This window comes from Lentinus tigrinus, assembly GCF_003813185.1.
Source record: "Lentinus tigrinus ALCF2SS1-7 unplaced genomic scaffold L226scaffold_1, whole genome shotgun sequence".
Lineage (NCBI taxonomy): Eukaryota > Fungi > Basidiomycota > Agaricomycetes > Polyporales > Polyporaceae > Lentinus > Lentinus tigrinus.
Window position 1 is genome coordinate 1,195,298 of NW_027137910.1, and position 16,643 is coordinate 1,211,940.

Below are 16,643 nucleotides of genomic sequence, written 5' to 3' on the forward strand. Positions count from 1 at the left end.
GTTGAGACGTTCATATGCTGGGCGGGACAGAACGCATGAACATATGCAGTACCACTGGACTGGCGGAGGTACTGACTCGTCCGCCGGGCCCGCGCGCGCCGACGTCAGTTGTAGCTAGCAGCTAACAGCTAACAGCTAACGTGAGCAGCTAGCCTACATACATAGCACCGTGGCACCGCAGTCGCGAGCGTCGTGCGAGGGCGTTGACGTTTATTGCACGGGCTGCGGGGCAGAGTGCGATCGAGCGGTATGTTCTCGAGGGCGCGCGATTGCCAGGGGGGCGCCTCGAGGCTGCGCGGAGGGCGAGCTGGCCGAGTCGCGCGCGGGCCGGCACGTCAGGCGAAAGCGATGGGTGGGGGACGATCTGTGTGATTATTGATATAGTGCAGAGAAGCAGCTCGCGGGCCGAGTGGATGGACACGGGGGAGCAAAGTTGGAGCGGGAAGGGGGCGACGGGGAGCAGTCGCGTAAGATTCAGAAACGGTGACGGTGACGGATCGACAGGCTTTGGACAGATGTCTGGGCAGCGGACCAAGGGGGCGGTCGTGGCTAATCAGGGTTTTGGGACGTGTCGCGAGCGCGAAGAGCGATGGGATCCGTACGGTGGGATGTTGGGAGATTTCATGGTGACTGATGTTGGAGAAGGCGAGGTGGGGTCGCGACGCGGTCGTGCATTACAGCGTCGGCCTGCACGGTCTTGGGACTTGGAGAGGGCGGAGTTCCACGACGGGGACATGGCAGATGGGTTCGGGGAGCTCGAAATGTGCTCGTTTGCAGAGGAAGCTCTGGCTAATGAAGTCGAGATGGCGAGTTGCGAGCCTGGGATCGGGGCTCTGGTCAAGTGAGCAAGTGGTTGTATCTGCAATTACATGCATATGAGTTCCGCAGCGAAGAAATTCGAGGCAGAAAGACAGTACAGGACACAAGACCAGCACTTTGGACTATTTGGACTACATATGCTGGCAAGTGGATTGCGCATGCAGTGAAATCGCAGTACGAGCATAGGCTGAGGGGTCCGAAATTGCGAGTGGTCATACCACTTAAGGCTCGCATACATATATTGCGGGAATTTTGCATAGACATGGAATCATAGGCCCGGTGGTGGTTCATTGCGGGTCCGATGGACGATTTGAACGGGGGCGCCTGGATGCTTACTGCAAGACACACAGCCGGAGTGGGTACGCGAGAAGAGCTTGTGGCGCAACGTCTTCGAAGCGTTGGAGCAAGGCTCTACGGAGGTGGTCGAACGCCATTGCGCCTCCGCACTCGCGCAGGGAAGCGGGCGCAGCACAGGTGGGCGGCGTCGGGCGGGACGGCGTTGAGTATGGGCCGCGGCGGAATTGCAAGCTCGTGCACGAGAAACTCTGGCGAGGAATGGAAAATGCAGGCGTAGGCCAAAACCACCGGACGCCGGGAGACGCACTCGGAACGGAATCTGACTGATCGCAATCTCGCGCGGGCGATCACTGATCTCCCGCGCGATTGGATCGCGCGCGTCGTGAGCATTGGGCGCCTGTGGGATCTCAGCAGCGCGCCAACGCATGACACAGCTCGCCCACTCGCAACCAGACAGCCTCCCGTCCGTGTGCGCACCCGCTTTCGCCAGCCAGACAGCCAACTCATCGCGAGTCATGCGCGTCGCGACGCCCACAGCAGCTAGCGCGACAACGCGAACTGCTCCTCCTCCCGACCTCCATCCAGAATGTCAGTTTCGAAAGTCATTAACACTCGACCGGTGACTGCCAGGCTGTGTGGCCTTGTCGTCCTGTTGGCGCCGTCAGCCAACATGGAAGAATTCCTCCCAGATGCTGCCCAGATGCGGAGATCGCATCTCGTCCTGGCCCCCTCCTGTACCTCTCCCGGTGCCCTCAGTATGTCCTTATCCCGTCTTGTCCTCCGACTCGGAACGCTAATGTCATCCTCCATCAGTTGTTTCTCCTTCGCACCCCGCTCCCCAGTCCACCGAGCGCCGTACGCGATGCCTGTCCCTGCCCTCGCTCTCCTTTCCTGACGCGACCAGCCCAGAGGCCTGCACTGCCTAGCCCCGAACTCACTCGGCCGCTGTCATCATCTCTGCATGGCGTTCCTGTCACTCGCACCCTGTCCAATTTACGAGCCCACTTGCCAGTTTGACACAATGACTGTTTCGGTTGACAACCACCATACCGCCCCGCATAGCGTTTGCGCTCCTGCTCACTCCCTCTATCCATATAAAATGAAGGCCACAGTCACTCTGCCAGACCAACACACTCACCCTTCCTCATCTCGTCATCCGACTCATCATGAGCTACAACACCCACCTCACCGTTCTACAGCACAGCGCCGCTGTCTACTCATCTTCTCCAGCATTCATTCTTCCCCGCCTGTCCGCTGACGGCGAGAACGTGATCGACGCCTGGGTCCCCATTTCATACCACCAGTTCCTCCTCGATGTCGAGCGGTCTGCAAGGCATTGGTCTCACGCGCTGACTGCGCACGGCGTTCCACGTCGCTCTGTAGTTGGGCTGTGGTCAGTACAGACCGCATACGCTGGGTGCAATGGGCTGTAACTAACCATATTCACTCCGCAGGCTTGGTGGCACCAAGTACCTCGACGTCCTCCACGTCTACGGTCTTGCGAGGGCCGGGTATATCCCGCAGCTATTTTCCCTTCGGCTCCCCAGCCCCGATGTCGTCTACGAGCTCCTTCACCGTGCCGAAGCCCAAGCATTGATCTTTGACCCGGCCTACGAGTCAATTGTGATCGGGTGCCCGGTTCCTGCGGAGCTCGCAGTCGATGCCCGCTCGCTAGAGGTTGACCATCTTCCACTGCCTCCTCTCTGGGTACCGGCCAGTGGCGACGAGGTCGTGATGATCTACCACACTTCGGGTTCGACCTCGGGAAGTCCCAAGCTTGTCCCTTGCACAGCCAGCTGGGTGGACGCCACCGTCGACAAGGCACGACATGTCACCCGATCCCGCAATCCAAACAGGAAGGACGTTACCGTCTGGATGTAAGTCCCCGCCCATCTTCGGGTCCGTGCATTATACTGACCCACGGCTGTGCAGTGGCAGCATGTCGCACATCGGACAGACCTTCATGCTCATGGGCTTCCTCCAGCACGGCGCATGCACCGTCCAACCCACGGCACTTCCCTTCTCCTCTGACGAGCTCCTCGACATGGTTAACCGCTGCGGTCTTAACCGCCTCAACCAATTCGCCTCCTTCCTCGGCACACACCTCCGCAACTCGCGTACGAACCCCGCCCTCCTCACTGCCCTGAAACAGCTCGACGAGCTGCTCTACACCGGCCTGCCCCTGGCGGTTGAAGAGGAGGCATGGGCGCGGCAGCAAGGGATCCTCATCAAGAATTGCTTCGGCAGCACCGAAGTCGGCGCCATGATGCTCTCTGTGGGCGGCCGTGGCACCGACGCACACCTGCTGCAGGTCATCGAAGGGACGGCATACTCCTTCGTTCCCGTCACGCCTGCCCCTATCGCCGACGCCGACGCCGACGCCCCCAGCGGGTCCGAATCCGAGACGAAGTACGCAGATGCAAACCAACGCCTCCTCGAGCTAGTCATCCTCTCGCACTCAGGTGACTGCCCACACCCGTCCCTCCGTGGCGCCGACGGACACTACCACACCGGCGACCTGTTCCTCGAGGTCGCCCCTGGGCGGTACGTCTCCCGCGGGCGCGACGACGACTGGATCAAGAGCTCGACAGCGCTCCGCTGCGACACGAAGGCGATCGAGGAGAACGTGCTCGCGACGTGCGCGGACCTCGTCGCGGCGTGCATCGTCGTGGGCAACGGGCGGCCGTCCCCAGCGCTGTTCGTCGAGCCCAAGGTGCCCGCGGACTCGGACGTCGACGCGGAGCGGCTGAAGAAGGACATCCTCCGCCGCACACGCCACTTCCACTCGCGCCGCTACGTGCACGAGCGCATTGTGTCGCCTGCGCTGGTGCTTGTGGTCCCGAGCGGGACGCTGCCGCGCACAGCAACGAAGGGCAATATCCGCCGGCGCGCGGTCGAGGACAAGTTCAGGGAGGTGCTCGACCGGATCTATGCTAGCTAGGGATTATTGCCTCGGCTCTGATTTATTCCCCTTGACTATTGCTGTTCTTGATTTGCTTGGTTTTCTCGCTTTGTGTACGACTTGCCTAATTTTCTAGCTCTGTCATCCCAAGCCTATCGTGATTGCTTCGTTTGTATTGTTGTATTATTAGTAGAGCTGTCCACAATTATCTTGAATATGGGTTACCATACCCTGTTATACCACCTGATCGTCAAAGCGATGCGTGAGACTCGGCCCGGGTAGGACTGGTACGTACGCGTACGATGGTTAGTTTGAACGCCTGAAGCGACCCTGCAGGGAACATTGCTGACCCTGTGCGCACGTACGCCCTGCGCCCCTGTTCAAACGTTCACCAGTGCACAAACCACCACCAGTCTCAGAAGATGCGTGTATGTATGTGCCACGTCTTCACTATCTGACGAGATACGTTACATACATGCACTGCCACCCGCTAGTCACTAGTTCATGCTGTAGGGCAGTTGGTAGCAGCTCTCTTGCGAAGGGGCTCCTTCCGATCTTTCACTTGACTGTGCATAAACGGTGGTGCAGTCATCCGATTTGCTTATGCCACGCTTCAAGTTCCTGCAGACACATCGCACGTGGGTGATACACTCACACCATACTATTGGGAAACATTCGCAGTCTGTTCCAGAGACTCAGAAAATATACAGTTGATATAATTAACGAGAGAAGCCTAGGGTTCCATAGCCTCGTGTTTGCCAAGTCCGGCACATCGCCGGGCGCTTCTACACAGAAGCTGGCACTCGTGCCTGTACTTACGCCGTAGGACCGCAATTCCCTGACAGCCGTGATGTTCGATTACCCACTGCCACGAATGAGAGCATCCGCCCAGTCAGCTCGAGGTTTCACATTGCATCTGCAATCTTCCAGCTGGCTGCATAGTGAAAGGCGATCAGTATGTCCTGCCACAGTGAAGTACACGCTAGCGCAAAACAGCAAATAAACCGACCTCACAAGCCCGCTTGTTGGTCGCGGTTCGATATGGATAGGCCGACCACCTTCATCAAGGGGTGGCGAGATCTCAAGAGTATGGAGCACAGATGCAATGTAGATGAAGAGCGCTGCCTCTGCGAAGTATCGTCCTGGGCAGATCCTGTTCGTCACGATTAAGCGCATGATACTATCTATACCTTCAGATTATTTACTTGCCTGCGGCCAAACCCAAACAAAAAATTTGCAGGGTCGCCGGCATCCATGCTGAGCGACCCGTCTTTTATGAATCGTTCAGGGACGAATGCGTCCGGCTGAGGATATTTCTCGGGGTTGTGCAGTATGGACCTACTCTTGTTCGTCAGACTCCGTGACGACACGTATGAATACACGACTCACCAGACGTTAGCCATCACTAGGCTCCCTTCGGGAATGAAGAAGCCATCGTATTCGTCGTCTGCCGTGCTCAAGTGCGCGAGACCCAAAGGCGTGGCGATGTGCCACCGTAGGACTTCCTTCACAATGGCACCGATGTACGGCAAATTCGGGCGGTCTGCGAGGGTGGGGAGCCGAGTGGATCCGACCACGACGTCCAGTTCCTCTCGCGCCTTCTTCTGCACGTTCGGGAAGAGCGACATCGCTAGGAAGAAGGAACAGAGTGATACGTATGTCTGGAGCAAATGCGTGTCAGACTACCACGTGGAGGGATCTCACCATACGTACCGTGTCGATTCCAGCTATATGCATACTCGTCAGCGCCTGCAGGTCGAGCATGGCATGGCGCGGGGCTAGACGCACCTGCGTACGCGACGACAACCGCCTCTTTGTACAAATCCTCCTGGGTAGAAACATTTTCATCGAGGTGGGAAAGCTTCTCCAACAGGGCACCCGCGACGCTGGCTGGGGCATTGCCTGACCTCTGTGGCTTTGTCAATTAGATAGATGCATCCGGTGACACTGCTCGACCCACTTTCGCGGTTTTGGCATCATTCCACGTGTCGTCTTTCATTGCCACAATGGCTTGACGGTAGTGTGCTATGCGGCGCAATATCCCCATGCCAGGAAACCAAGTTGGCAAGCGGGCCAAAAAGGGCAAGAACTCAAGGATGTTTGCGCCCGATAGAAGCAGTTCCAAACTCTCTATGGCGTCCTCGAAGGTGGCGATGTGCTTGTCATCGACTTCCGCGGCCTCCAGACCATATGAAACCTGGATGAGCGCCGTGCCCAATGAGCTTGAGAAGTCAATAACGACACAAGATCAGGAGGAGAAGACGACGCACTAGCGTATATTATCTTCGAGCTCATCTGCTGAACCGGCGAGCAACCGCCGTAGGATGCGCTGTGCGTTCGTCTCGAGGAGAAGATTGTAACGATGGAGGATGCCAGGATGGAAGTGCTGCCACACCACACGCCGACGCGACCTCCAACCCTGGCCATAAGGCATCAATCCCACATTCCACCGGAATCCCAGCCTGTGGGGGGCCAATGAGTTCGGTACGAAGGCCGTGATGAATGTGCACTCACATTTCAACGACTATCGAATCCGGCCTGGACGAATAGACGGTAGACCGCTTCTCGAGCAGTTCGACTGCAATCGCAGGATCATCAATGACGACCAATGTCTGCCCCATCGCTTGAAAGGAGGTGATCTTCCCTGCGGAGAAGACGGGATTGTCAGGATGAGGGGATGAGAACGGAACTACGAGGGGAGGAAGAACATACCATACTGCTTGCTGAGTTCCTTATAGATCCTCCACGGATGTCGCTTTGGGATATCGAACAGGTTCCCAACAATCGGGAGCGGTCGCGGACCGGGGGGTAAAGGACGGCCTCGAGAACGAGTGTAGAAAGATCGACATCTGTAATAGAGATGCACAAGCAGGAGGCACACCCCGCAAAGCAGGGTGGCGACTGTAGGGCTCGGTAGACTATCAGCCATGCTCGAAGGTTAATGGACACGCCAACGATGCCACGGGGCTATTTGTTTCCCGAACGTGTGAGCGGTGCCGTCATCGGCCGTCATTAGTAACGGTACTAATGCGGCACACACCTGATACTAACGCCTGTCTTGAGTACGAAGAGACGACTGTCGTCGTCACAGGTTCATTGCTAGTCGCGTAGTCGACGTCGTGAGAGTCGGAAGCTGACTGCGAAAATGGGCCCAACGCCCTCACAATAGGGCTTGGATGAAGTCTGCTGATGCAGTCTCTGCAAGTCGGCCTCATCATGCTTGCTATCATTGACTCGACGGGTGCGATTCTGACAGAATAATACCCACCATGCTCCAAAAATTCCATACTAGCCAGCATACCATCCACGCTTGATTGGGGCCCCCGCCAGTCATTCAGAGGCGTCATGTCATGGTTAGTCCACGTTGTGCGCCTGCAGATGGCATCGAGTAAGAAACAGTATTGTCACTGTGAGTGAGTACCTGCCCGTCGCGAGCAACACCCGATGTCCGACAACCTACAAGCTTCATCGGAGTCAAAGAGAGCCCGGACGTACTCGAGATGTCGACGAACCCCGAGGAAGAACTGCGACACTCGTATTAGCACTATGGCGTTTGGATACACAGTGCAACGAATGCCCGTAGGCTTTTCACATCAATCTATGTAGTCGAAGTTTCCAGGAAATACGGTCATGTTTGTGAGAGGCCACACCTAGAAAAGAAGGAAAAGAAGGTAAGCCATATGTTATGGATAATGTGCAGCCTTCTTACCCTAGCGTATATCCTGCCTCTCACGAGACCCAAGGGAACGGGCCCATATACGCGCGAATCTCTAGAGTACGCCATATTGTCTCCAGAAACCCATAAGTGATTCTTGGGCACTACCACATGTTCCGTCGAAGGCGCGTAGGTCCCAGTAGGATCGACACACACTACGTCACCAGGCAGACCGATGATACGCTTGCAAACAGGTCGAGTAGGATCAAGCGGAGAAACGTAGGTGACGAGGTCCCCTCGAGCGAGCTTCTGAGCATTGATCCACTTGAGCTCAAGTACAATCTCTCCGCTTGCAGCCATGGTTGGGATCATAGAGGGCCCCTGTACCTATGGCGCGGGGGAGATATGTGAATACAGTCGAGTATAGCGGATAAGGAACTCACGTATGAGAGCGTAGCCACATGGTCAGCAAACAGGTGCAATGCGCACAAGAAGTTTGCGAGCTGTGCGACGCGTTCATGAGCCTTCCAAGAGTCGCTTGGTACGGTACTCACCTGTAGGCCACGGTAAGGGAGCTGGCGTACTGCGGGCTTCTGCGCTGTCCTGCGGATACTAGTCCATAGCCGCGCCAATAGTCCGGAAGACATGCTAGGGTCAGTAAGAATAGATCAGCTAAGAGAATGGCAGCGTCGCCCAGAGGTCATGGCAGTCGATAGACGAGGTATGTATGTGGAAAGAAAGCGCAAACTGGCGCGCACAGCTCGGAGCGCCCTTGCGCGACCGCGAACTGCATCCCGACATCGACTTTAAAAGTAGCCGCCATATCGTCCAGGCGTGCCATGTCGGCTTTCAAGCGTCGGACAACGTCGAAACAACCGCCCCTTCCCTCGGGAACGCGGCCTTCTCCCGGTTCCCCTGCAACGACCATCACCTCATCCGGCATCCCCTCTCTCGACGACATCCTTGGCGGCGGTTTACCACTCTCCTGCTCGCTCCTCACCCTTGCACCGGACGCGCATTCTGCCTATGGTGAACTGGTCATCAAGTACTTCGCGGCGCAGGGGCTCTCGTGCGGCCAACGCGTCTGCGTGGTGGACTCCCGCCCGGACTCCTTCCTCTCTGAATGTATGTGGATCCCGGGCAACAATGTACCGCCAGCGCCGTCCACAAACGCTTCTGGATTGTCGCATACGACCCCGGCGGAGGACAAGGAGGATGAGCGCGCCTCGGAGCATGACACGAAAATCAAGATTGCGTGGAGATATGAGCAGATGAAGCAGTTCCAAACCACCGTGCAGTCGACCAGCCAGTACGTTCCTATTCTTCCGGACAAGGATTGACCGCACAAAGCATGACCAGAAACGCTCCCATAGATCTACAGAAGACTTTTGTCGCACATTCGACTTGACATACCGAATACCGGACGCCACCATCGCCGCGACACGCGCTGAGGGAAGGTTCATCGAGGTGAAGCCGGACGAGAACAACTCAGACGTGTCGTCTTCGTGCCGGAAGGTGCTGCGACGCCTCTCGGAGATCCTCTCCTCAGCGGATGCGGATGCGTCTTCTAATGTTGCGACACGGATCTGTATACCCGCCTTAGGATCATACGAGTGGGGAGACCTCTTGCCATCGGTATGTTTCTCGCAACCATCGTACTTTCTATACCTGACGATGGGTCAGGATATATGCTGCTTCTTGCATAGCCTGCGTGCACTCCTACGCCGCCATCCCCGCGCGTGCGCCGCTGTGTGCATGCCACCCCACTTATGTCAGGAGGCCTTTGGCGGAGCAGGGTGGGTCCAGAAGCTTGGTTGGCTGACAGACGCATCCATCACGCTCGCAGCGTTCACCGGTTAGTCTCATACCTTCTCATCATATGCGTACATGCGGGGCTGATGATGCGTAATTTCAGCGAATCCCTCTTTAACAGCAATGTTCTCGTCGCATCATGGTCTGGTCCATATTCACTCGCTTCCAGCACCGCACACGCTCCTCCCACCCAGTGACAAGTTCTCCACGCTTCGCGGGTTGACATCGTCTGGCGAGAACAACCTCGCCTTCAAGTGCATGCGCAAGCGACTCATCTTCGAGACGTTGCATCTGGATGTCGAGGGCGGGGTGAGCGAACGCCGCACTACTCCGTCTGCCAACTCGATAGCTGCGGAAGCTGGCGACGAACACGCGCATGATAACGACCATGGCTCTGCTGGAACCCAGCCCGGTTCTGTCGCCGCAGTGCAAGTACAGCTGGAGCAGACACAGATCGCGCCCTCGGCACCAGAGCAACCCGTCAAATCTGCGCCACCAGCAGAGAAGACAGACACCGCCGTGAAGAAAGTCAAGATAAAGAAGAAGGTTGGTTTCATATCGGACAAACCCGACCTGTACGACTTCTAGCATATGTATCGATGTATAGAGATCCAAACGATGTAGCCCTATATACATGTCCGTAACCGAAGCTATAGCTATAGCCATCATGAGTATTTCTTGGGATGCTGTGGGATGACGGGCGTTAACTCCGGCGAAACGGCAGACCAAGGTCAGGACGCACCTTGCGGGAGAGGAAGGAACAGCGACAGAGGTTTGTCACCGGTTGTGTTGCGGTTGATGCGTAGGATACAGTGATTGTTGATGTGAGCGGAAGGGAGTAGGATGGGAAAGCGCGAAAGCACTGATAACAAAGACGACGATGCGTGCGGGTCGTGTTCGGGAACGTTGCTAGTTGTCCCGAGTCATGATGGATCGTGATTGACAGCTAAGTGCTGTAGGAAGAATTCATCCGCGCTAAGTGGGTATTGAGCACGCTGAAGCAAGTTTCCTGTCAGCGCTGTGATACGGAGATGAGATGGCACCCAGAGGCACGTACAGTGGCTAGGACGAACGGGACCCAGAGGCATATATCATCTGTAATGCGGGTGACGGAACGTCCAACTCTCGCTGTGCGTTCATCTTCCTACACTCCAGGAGCAATTCGCGGAGCGTTGTGAGATGCTGCGAGCCGGGAGGCACATCGGTCAGACTGCTTCCGTCGTCATCCTCCTCTTCGTCCTCCGGGTCCTCCGGCAAGGTTCCCAACGTCGCCCCAGTGCAGTCCTCAAGCCGGACCCCCTCCCGTTGGCACTGCTTGGACCATCGCTCCCACCGCTCATAACATCGCTGACTCGGGCCGTTGTTCTTCTCTAGGTCGGAGAGAAGCGTCGTGTTCAAGACGCGGATGCGCTGGAGACGAGGGAAGTTCCGCTTGTTAATCGCGGCGAAGTTGACGTCGTTCATCCGTTGGATGGAGTGCGTAACGAAGGGGTCGACCTGGTTGTACGTCGCAGCGTACCCGACGCCAAACGCATACATCAAGTGGTTTAGGCCAATCGTCGTGATGTTCGGATGCGGTTGGTGAACAATGAACATCTCGAGGAAGGGGTGATTCTCCCAATCGGGGATACGCCAGTCCGGATTGAAGGTGAACGTAGTGAGCATGGGACACAAGTCGAGGATGGTGGGGACGTCCAGGGGAGGTATGCAGTTGAGGTCGAGGAACGTGAGCTCGGAACCATGCTCCGTGAGGAACTCGACGAGATCAGGAAAGTCCTCGCGATAGTTGATGAAGTCGAGGCTCAGGAGCTTGAGAGAAGGAAGATGCCAAGCGATCGCCTGGTCTATGAAATCTTGGAACGGCCCCCGCAATGAGAGCTTCTCGAGGGACGAGAGAGTCAACTCGAGGTCGCCAGCAGCCCCGAGGCGCATCTGTTCGGGTGGTGAACCGTCGAACTCAATCTGGGCCGTCTGGAGGTTCGGGAGGCATTGAAGCATGTATATGAGTTTTGCGAGCGCGTGGGTAGGTATATTGAGCTGGAGCACACGCAACGAGTGCGGGACAGAAGTGCAAAGGGTATTGGCGACGGTGGAGAAGGAGACGGAGAGTGGCCAGTTGACAATGAATATCTCTAGCTTGGGACAGTGTCGTATTATGGATACCAACGAGTGCTGGATGACTTCCAAAGCCGGCCACGGCCTGGTGCTCGAATAAGGATGAAGGTGTAGGCGTCTTGTCCGTTGGCCCAGTTCACTATTACGATCCATGAGGCCGCAAAGGCGCTGTATGTTCCACGGATTGCTGCAGAATATGGAGCGGTAGTAAAACTCGTATCCAAGTCGCCGCCATGTCCGGCACGTATTCATGATTGCCTACAGAATGCATTGGGTTGGGAGGCTTGGGAAGTACAGCGTGATCTGCCACGTACCTTCTTTGTAAACATACTCCGTCGCTGCGCATTGTTTATAGTCTCCTGAGGCACACGCAGCGTCCAAACTCCCAACAAGTTCTTGAACCAGGTGGATTCAGAGAAGGTGGTTGGGAGGACCGGCTCGAAGAAGTCGGAGTCCTCGACAGCCATCTCGAAGATATCCAACCATAGCTCGTCGGGGAGGTGTTTGACCATCGTGAAGCTTATGCCGAGGAAGCGGAAAGGTCGGAGATGGGAACAGGATAAGCCTCGAGGAGGATGAGAGGCCGCATATGGACGTCTGCGAGAGGACAGGAGGACAAGTTGAGTAACCGGGGCGCTTCCAATTCCCAACATCCCCCGGTCCGTAGCGCCGACTCAGCCACATTTCTACCATCGGACAACCCTCAACTGGCGAGTCCTTCTAGTATCCGTACAATTGTCGTTACTACCCGGAAGCAGCGTACATACTCGTCAGTGATCTTTGGATTTTCCTTCCGGCACTCTCGTCTTGAACATTCCCCTCTCACGCACATGCTCGACGATCTCTTCGACCCTTCTCCGAACCTCCTCGAGTTCGTTCGTGCTATCGGGAGATCGTGACCTCCCTTCCATGACGATCAGGAAGTCTATCTTGACGCCGCACGAGAAGAAGGCATGTGGACGCACCAATGATAGCCCAGTTCCGCGTGCTCGGTATTCGGAGCGTCTCGCACTCCACCCGCCATCCACAATAGAGACTAAGGGATGCTAACCAGATGCGATAGCGGGAATACGAGCTTGCATTGCTTCCATCTCCGCCTAGGTTCAGGCCATCGACGAAACTTTCGCCTGGCATGGGATAGTCTGCGGTGCTCGCACGCTCGTATTTGGCATCGAACGCCCAAGCGCAGCACGGGATCGAGAGGTACCCTGACGCGCCATAGAGAGTTGCCAGGACCGGCGTCCATGGCGTCAACTCATCCGCATGGTTGGCGATGATAAAGACCCCTGGACGTAGGTACGGATGCTCTTCGCGAGAGGTAGGGTCGAGAGACTCGACATGCAGTTGAGCTTGGCTCGACTCCGGGTAGTGGGACCACGATGTCCGCGCCCGTACGTCTATGCCGTGGCCGACGTATCCTTCCGCCGTAAGGATATGTGTGAGGAGTCCGTTCCCGCACCTGCAAGCAACATCAATTAACATCGTAAGGTTCGGCAATAGACGTACTAGGACTACCCTAGGTCTAGAAAGCCCGCAGATGGACGTGGCCACGTCTTCCAGGGTGCGTCCTCAAGAGGCATCAAATCGGACGGACTATCTGCACTCCCTGACAGCCTGTACGTATTCTTCCACAATAACATAAGAAAAGTCGCAATGCCGATGTCCTGGTGGATCGTTGAGCAGTCATGACCTCATAACAATACTTGCATTACGCGTACCTCGAAGACATGCTTCAGGGGATCAGTCACCTCCTGCCACTCATTGACCAAGTGCTTGTGCCTTTCGCGCATGACCAGATACAGGTCCTGGTACTCCTCGCGCGGTATGATGCAATCATGATGCATTCGCTTCTTGTAGTTCGTGAGCGTACCCCAACCGTAACGATGCAAGGTATCCAATAGCGCGAGGCATGTCCGATAGATCCGCGAGTTCAGATCAGTAGAGGTTCCAGGAAGAGGTTCTATCTCTATCCTTAGGAGAGGCGTGTCGGCGGGGATGTAACGAAATGCGAGATGGTGGACTGCTGGATGATAATAGGGCAGGGAGGCTCCAGGTTCCAATATGGGTGTCAAGACCAAGATTACAGGACAGTCGTTGTCGCCAGAAGCAGAGGCGTAAAGGGTACAGTGTTGCTCGAGACCCGCGTCTCTTCCTGGTCTCCGAGGTAGGAGTTTTCTGTGGATGCTCCTCACAGGGCGAAATCCGTCCAGTCGAGGGATGACAGGAGGGAAATCCGAGGAGGTATCCGAGACAGTCTCTGACCGCAATATGAGAGTGGAGTTGTATTCCGGATGGTGTATGAGTTGAGAAACTGCAGCATCGAACTTATACTCGTATGAGTAAACAAACAACTTGCATAGACAAAAGACATGCCAAAGCACATACGATCTCAGGAGGGAAGTCGGCTGAACATTGGATGATGGGGATCCACAGCTCTGTATCAGACTGAGGTATCAGCCTATCTGGACACTCTCCTGCTGTACAAGGACTAGAACAGAAACGAGGTCGGAGGCTTGACATCTTCTCTAGGAAGAGTCCTTAGTGCGAAAAGTTTATGTCGTCGGAAGTGCCGCGTGCAACCGTTGGATCATCTGCTATAATGATCAGACTTATATAGCGCCGCCATCAAATCTGAGCAACATACGAAGCTCAATCTTCTTAGTGAGTCCGAGGACGTGTTATGCGGTAGTGGTGGTCGGTACTAGATCCATCCGCAGGATTGAATTCGACGAGTGGTCAAAGAGGCGCTCAGGCGTCTGGAGCGCCCACCACCCGCAAGCCAAACGAAATGCAAAAGGACAGGTGCCGGTTGAGCAAACCACTACCTCAGTTGTCCCCTTCGGGGTGACATACGAAAAAATTGGAACGATACAGAGAAGATTAGCATGGCCCCTGCACAAGGATGACACGCTTTACCGGAGTGGTAGACCTACGGGTCTCAATATTTATGCTCTTTTTGCCAACGCGATGTGATAACGTTCGCCATCGGTCCAGGAAAGCAGGTGTTTTTCCCCCTCGTGTGATAATTGCCTACAGCTGGTAAGTTTGATACCAAAGAATTCACTATTTCAATTGGAGCTCGGACGTCAGCACTACTACTGTTACAAGGGGTCCTAAGAAAAACAAGAAGTCCTTCGTCTATTACGCCATACAAACTCGCAGCTCTCAGAACTCCTGGTACGGCGGCAGCTCAGAATCACCATCTGGGTGCTGCCTTCCATCGGGGTGCGTGTCAGGGTTGGTCGTGCCTCCAGCCGCAAGAAGACGCTCCCTTTCCTCCCGCTCAAGACGCTTCTTCTCCTCCTCCGCACTCTCGTACTTGGGGTCCTCCGTCGACGTACTCCCGCCCTCGCGAAGCACACGGTCGCGCTCCTCACGTTCAAGCCTCTTCTTCTCTTCCTCAGCGCTCTCATGGTGGGTGGACGTCGCGCCGGCGTAACCAGGAATGGACTCGGGCAAAGGCTTGGTAGCGGAGACCGGCGCTGGAGCAACGGTCATGACAGGCGAAGTGTGCTGGATGTTCTTCAGGGAGCCGCTAGCAGGTCCTGGCCCATCAGGACCGGCTGACTTGGGCACACCAGTCTCAGCGACGGTGGGCGTGACGGTCGGAACCTTGACATCAGGCTCAGTGGGGTCAGGGGCGACAATGGGAGCAGGGCTTGCCGCTTTGATAGGAATCGGGGCGGGTGCTTGGTTGAGAACAGCAGGGTTCAGGGGTGGAGAGGCGGCTCCAGGAGGAGGCGGAGAGGCCTTGTTCACTGACGTAGATCCCACAGCAGTGACGATGGGGGATACGGTAGGGGCAGGGACGGATGAGGATGGAGGACCATTCGAGTTGTGCGACGGTGCCTGCGGCGGGTGGTCGTGCGTGGGAGGCGGAGTGATGGGAATGGAGGCCTTGGCATGAGGGTCGGCGGAGTTGATACGAGCAAGCTCGCGAGCGTGAGTTTCCCCGAAACTGCGAGTGTCAGACCTGTTGAGGTCAGCAGCGGTGGGCTCATGGAGAATTAGGGTGGTATCCCCAGGCTGCCAGTGGTCAAGAGCCTGCTGCAAGGTCGTCCGAATGGACGCGGTCAACTGATGTCCGGTATACGGTTGGATCTTCGAAGAGGGGACGTCGGGGAGGGCTGGGATGGCGGCTACGCCAGCCTGAGCGACCAAGGAGAGCTTCTCCGCGTACTGAAGAACGGATCGGTTGTCAACATAAACATCTGGAGACGATATACGAAATTCAGATTGCCCACCTCTCTGATCGCGGCCCACCTCATACGTTCGCTCTCCTTGACTGCCTTCCTCTGCAGCAGCACGACCTCCTTCTCCAGGGGCTCATCGTCGTCTTCAGCCTTGCGCAACTGACGCTTCTGCTCCATACCGTGGCGCTGGTCGTACTCAATCCGCGCAATCTGATTCTCAAGATTTGCACGGATGTTGCGCCTTCCGCTGAGCCCGCTCTCTGCATCGCGCAGGGCTTTGAACGGCGCGCGAGACGCGTCAAGCTCCTTTGCGAGCGTCGCAGCGAGCGAACCCTCGACATAATGCATCCAGGCGAGACGGTCAGTTACTGTGTGGCGCGACATCAGTTACTGGACCGCGATCCCCGACGATTGGTTACACTCACCATCCTTGAGGTCATCGTCCTCGGCTTGACCCCACATGTACATCTCCTTGCTGTTTGCATGCGAATCGCGCGAAACGCTATCAAAGTCGAGCGCGATCCCCTTCTGCGAGGTGATAATCTTCTGTACGGGGGTCGTAGAGCTCCTGAATTCCTATGTCAGCGTCCTCCTCGGACGTAGATCGATGAAGAAGACGTACGAGTACTGTTGTTGGAAGCTCCTCAACTGGTGGTGGATGCTCTCGAACGCGTGCGATTTGAGGATGCCTCCAGAGCCTGATTGTCCAGATGCACCTTCGCCCTGGCCGCCAGTGCCAGTACGTCCGAGCGCAGATTGCGCTTTGTCGGCGAGAGATGAGAATAATCCTTGCATGATGTGAGATGGTGGTGGTTGGTGCAGACGCAAGGACGCGCAGCAACCATGGTAT

General features: G+C 56.2%; 8 protein-coding genes across 8 annotated transcripts; 3 read left to right on the forward strand and 5 right to left on the reverse strand.

The window, feature by feature from the left end:
* Window positions 1-1,545: 1,545 nt before the first annotated feature.
* On the forward strand, window positions 1,546-2,162 carry L226DRAFT_13321 (uncharacterized protein). Its single transcript, XM_067672278.1, has 2 exons — window positions 1,546-1,871; window positions 1,930-2,162. Exons 1-2 carry the CDS (start codon window positions 1,703-1,705, stop codon window positions 2,040-2,042), a joined length of 282 nt encoding a protein of 93 aa, XP_067542563.1. The 5' UTR covers window positions 1,546-1,702; the 3' UTR covers window positions 2,043-2,162.
* A 120-nt stretch (window positions 2,163-2,282) lies between these two features.
* On the forward strand, window positions 2,283-4,057 carry L226DRAFT_451062 (acetyl-CoA synthetase-like protein; the record flags this gene model as incomplete). The annotated part of the gene is made up of 3 exons (XM_067674990.1): window positions 2,283-2,509; window positions 2,571-2,993; window positions 3,049-4,057. 3 exons carry the CDS (start codon window positions 2,283-2,285, stop codon window positions 4,055-4,057), a joined length of 1,659 nt encoding a protein of 552 aa, XP_067542564.1.
* Window positions 4,058-4,749: 692 nt separating this feature from the next.
* L226DRAFT_528205 (CyP450 monooxygenase) lies at window positions 4,750-7,314 on the reverse strand. The gene is made up of 11 exons (XM_067679294.1): window positions 7,059-7,314; window positions 6,731-6,985; window positions 6,533-6,662; window positions 6,289-6,480; window positions 5,979-6,240; window positions 5,807-5,927; window positions 5,732-5,745; window positions 5,408-5,679; window positions 5,228-5,356; window positions 5,028-5,171; window positions 4,750-4,952 (listed from the first exon to the last, which is right to left on the reverse strand). Exons 2-11 carry the CDS (start codon window positions 6,945-6,947, stop codon window positions 4,877-4,879), a joined length of 1,557 nt encoding a protein of 518 aa, XP_067542565.1. The 5' UTR covers window positions 6,948-6,985; window positions 7,059-7,314; the 3' UTR covers window positions 4,750-4,876.
* On the reverse strand, window positions 7,310-8,400 carry L226DRAFT_528206 (signal peptidase I family protein; the record flags this gene model as incomplete). The annotated part of the gene is made up of 6 exons (XM_067679295.1): window positions 8,228-8,400; window positions 8,117-8,176; window positions 7,728-8,060; window positions 7,531-7,668; window positions 7,444-7,481; window positions 7,310-7,390 (listed from the first exon to the last, which is right to left on the reverse strand). Coding segments are annotated over exons 1-4 (538 nt in total), but the record flags the coding sequence as incomplete, so codon positions are not given.
* An 82-nt stretch (window positions 8,401-8,482) lies between these two features.
* L226DRAFT_607204 (PAXNEB-domain-containing protein) lies at window positions 8,483-10,154 on the forward strand. Its single transcript, XM_067685758.1, has 4 exons — window positions 8,483-8,982; window positions 9,047-9,308; window positions 9,357-9,528; window positions 9,589-10,154. The coding sequence occupies exons 1-4, from the start codon at window positions 8,513-8,515 to the stop codon at window positions 10,071-10,073; spliced, it is 1,389 nt and encodes a 462-aa protein (XP_067542567.1). The 5' UTR covers window positions 8,483-8,512; the 3' UTR covers window positions 10,074-10,154.
* A 393-nt stretch (window positions 10,155-10,547) lies between these two features.
* Window positions 10,548-12,112, reverse strand: L226DRAFT_451510 (uncharacterized protein; the record flags this gene model as incomplete). Its single annotated transcript, XM_067675016.1, has 2 exons — window positions 10,548-11,858; window positions 11,915-12,112. The coding sequence occupies 2 exons, from the start codon at window positions 12,110-12,112 to the stop codon at window positions 10,548-10,550; spliced, it is 1,509 nt and encodes a 502-aa protein (XP_067542568.1).
* A 195-nt stretch (window positions 12,113-12,307) lies between these two features.
* Window positions 12,308-14,290, reverse strand: L226DRAFT_607206 (DUF1613-domain-containing protein). Its single transcript, XM_067685759.1, has 6 exons — window positions 14,245-14,290; window positions 13,986-14,191; window positions 13,319-13,924; window positions 13,116-13,264; window positions 12,566-13,059; window positions 12,308-12,504 (listed from the first exon to the last, which is right to left on the reverse strand). Exons 2-6 carry the CDS (start codon window positions 14,118-14,120, stop codon window positions 12,371-12,373), a joined length of 1,518 nt encoding a protein of 505 aa, XP_067542569.1. The 5' UTR covers window positions 14,121-14,191; window positions 14,245-14,290; the 3' UTR covers window positions 12,308-12,370.
* Window positions 14,291-14,744: 454 nt separating this feature from the next.
* L226DRAFT_528211 (uncharacterized protein) lies at window positions 14,745-16,641 on the reverse strand. Its single transcript, XM_067679296.1, has 4 exons — window positions 16,416-16,641; window positions 16,219-16,361; window positions 15,845-16,161; window positions 14,745-15,779 (listed from the first exon to the last, which is right to left on the reverse strand). The coding sequence occupies exons 1-4, from the start codon at window positions 16,586-16,588 to the stop codon at window positions 14,766-14,768; spliced, it is 1,647 nt and encodes a 548-aa protein (XP_067542570.1). The 5' UTR covers window positions 16,589-16,641; the 3' UTR covers window positions 14,745-14,765.
* Between the last annotated feature and the right edge of the window lie 2 nt (window positions 16,642-16,643).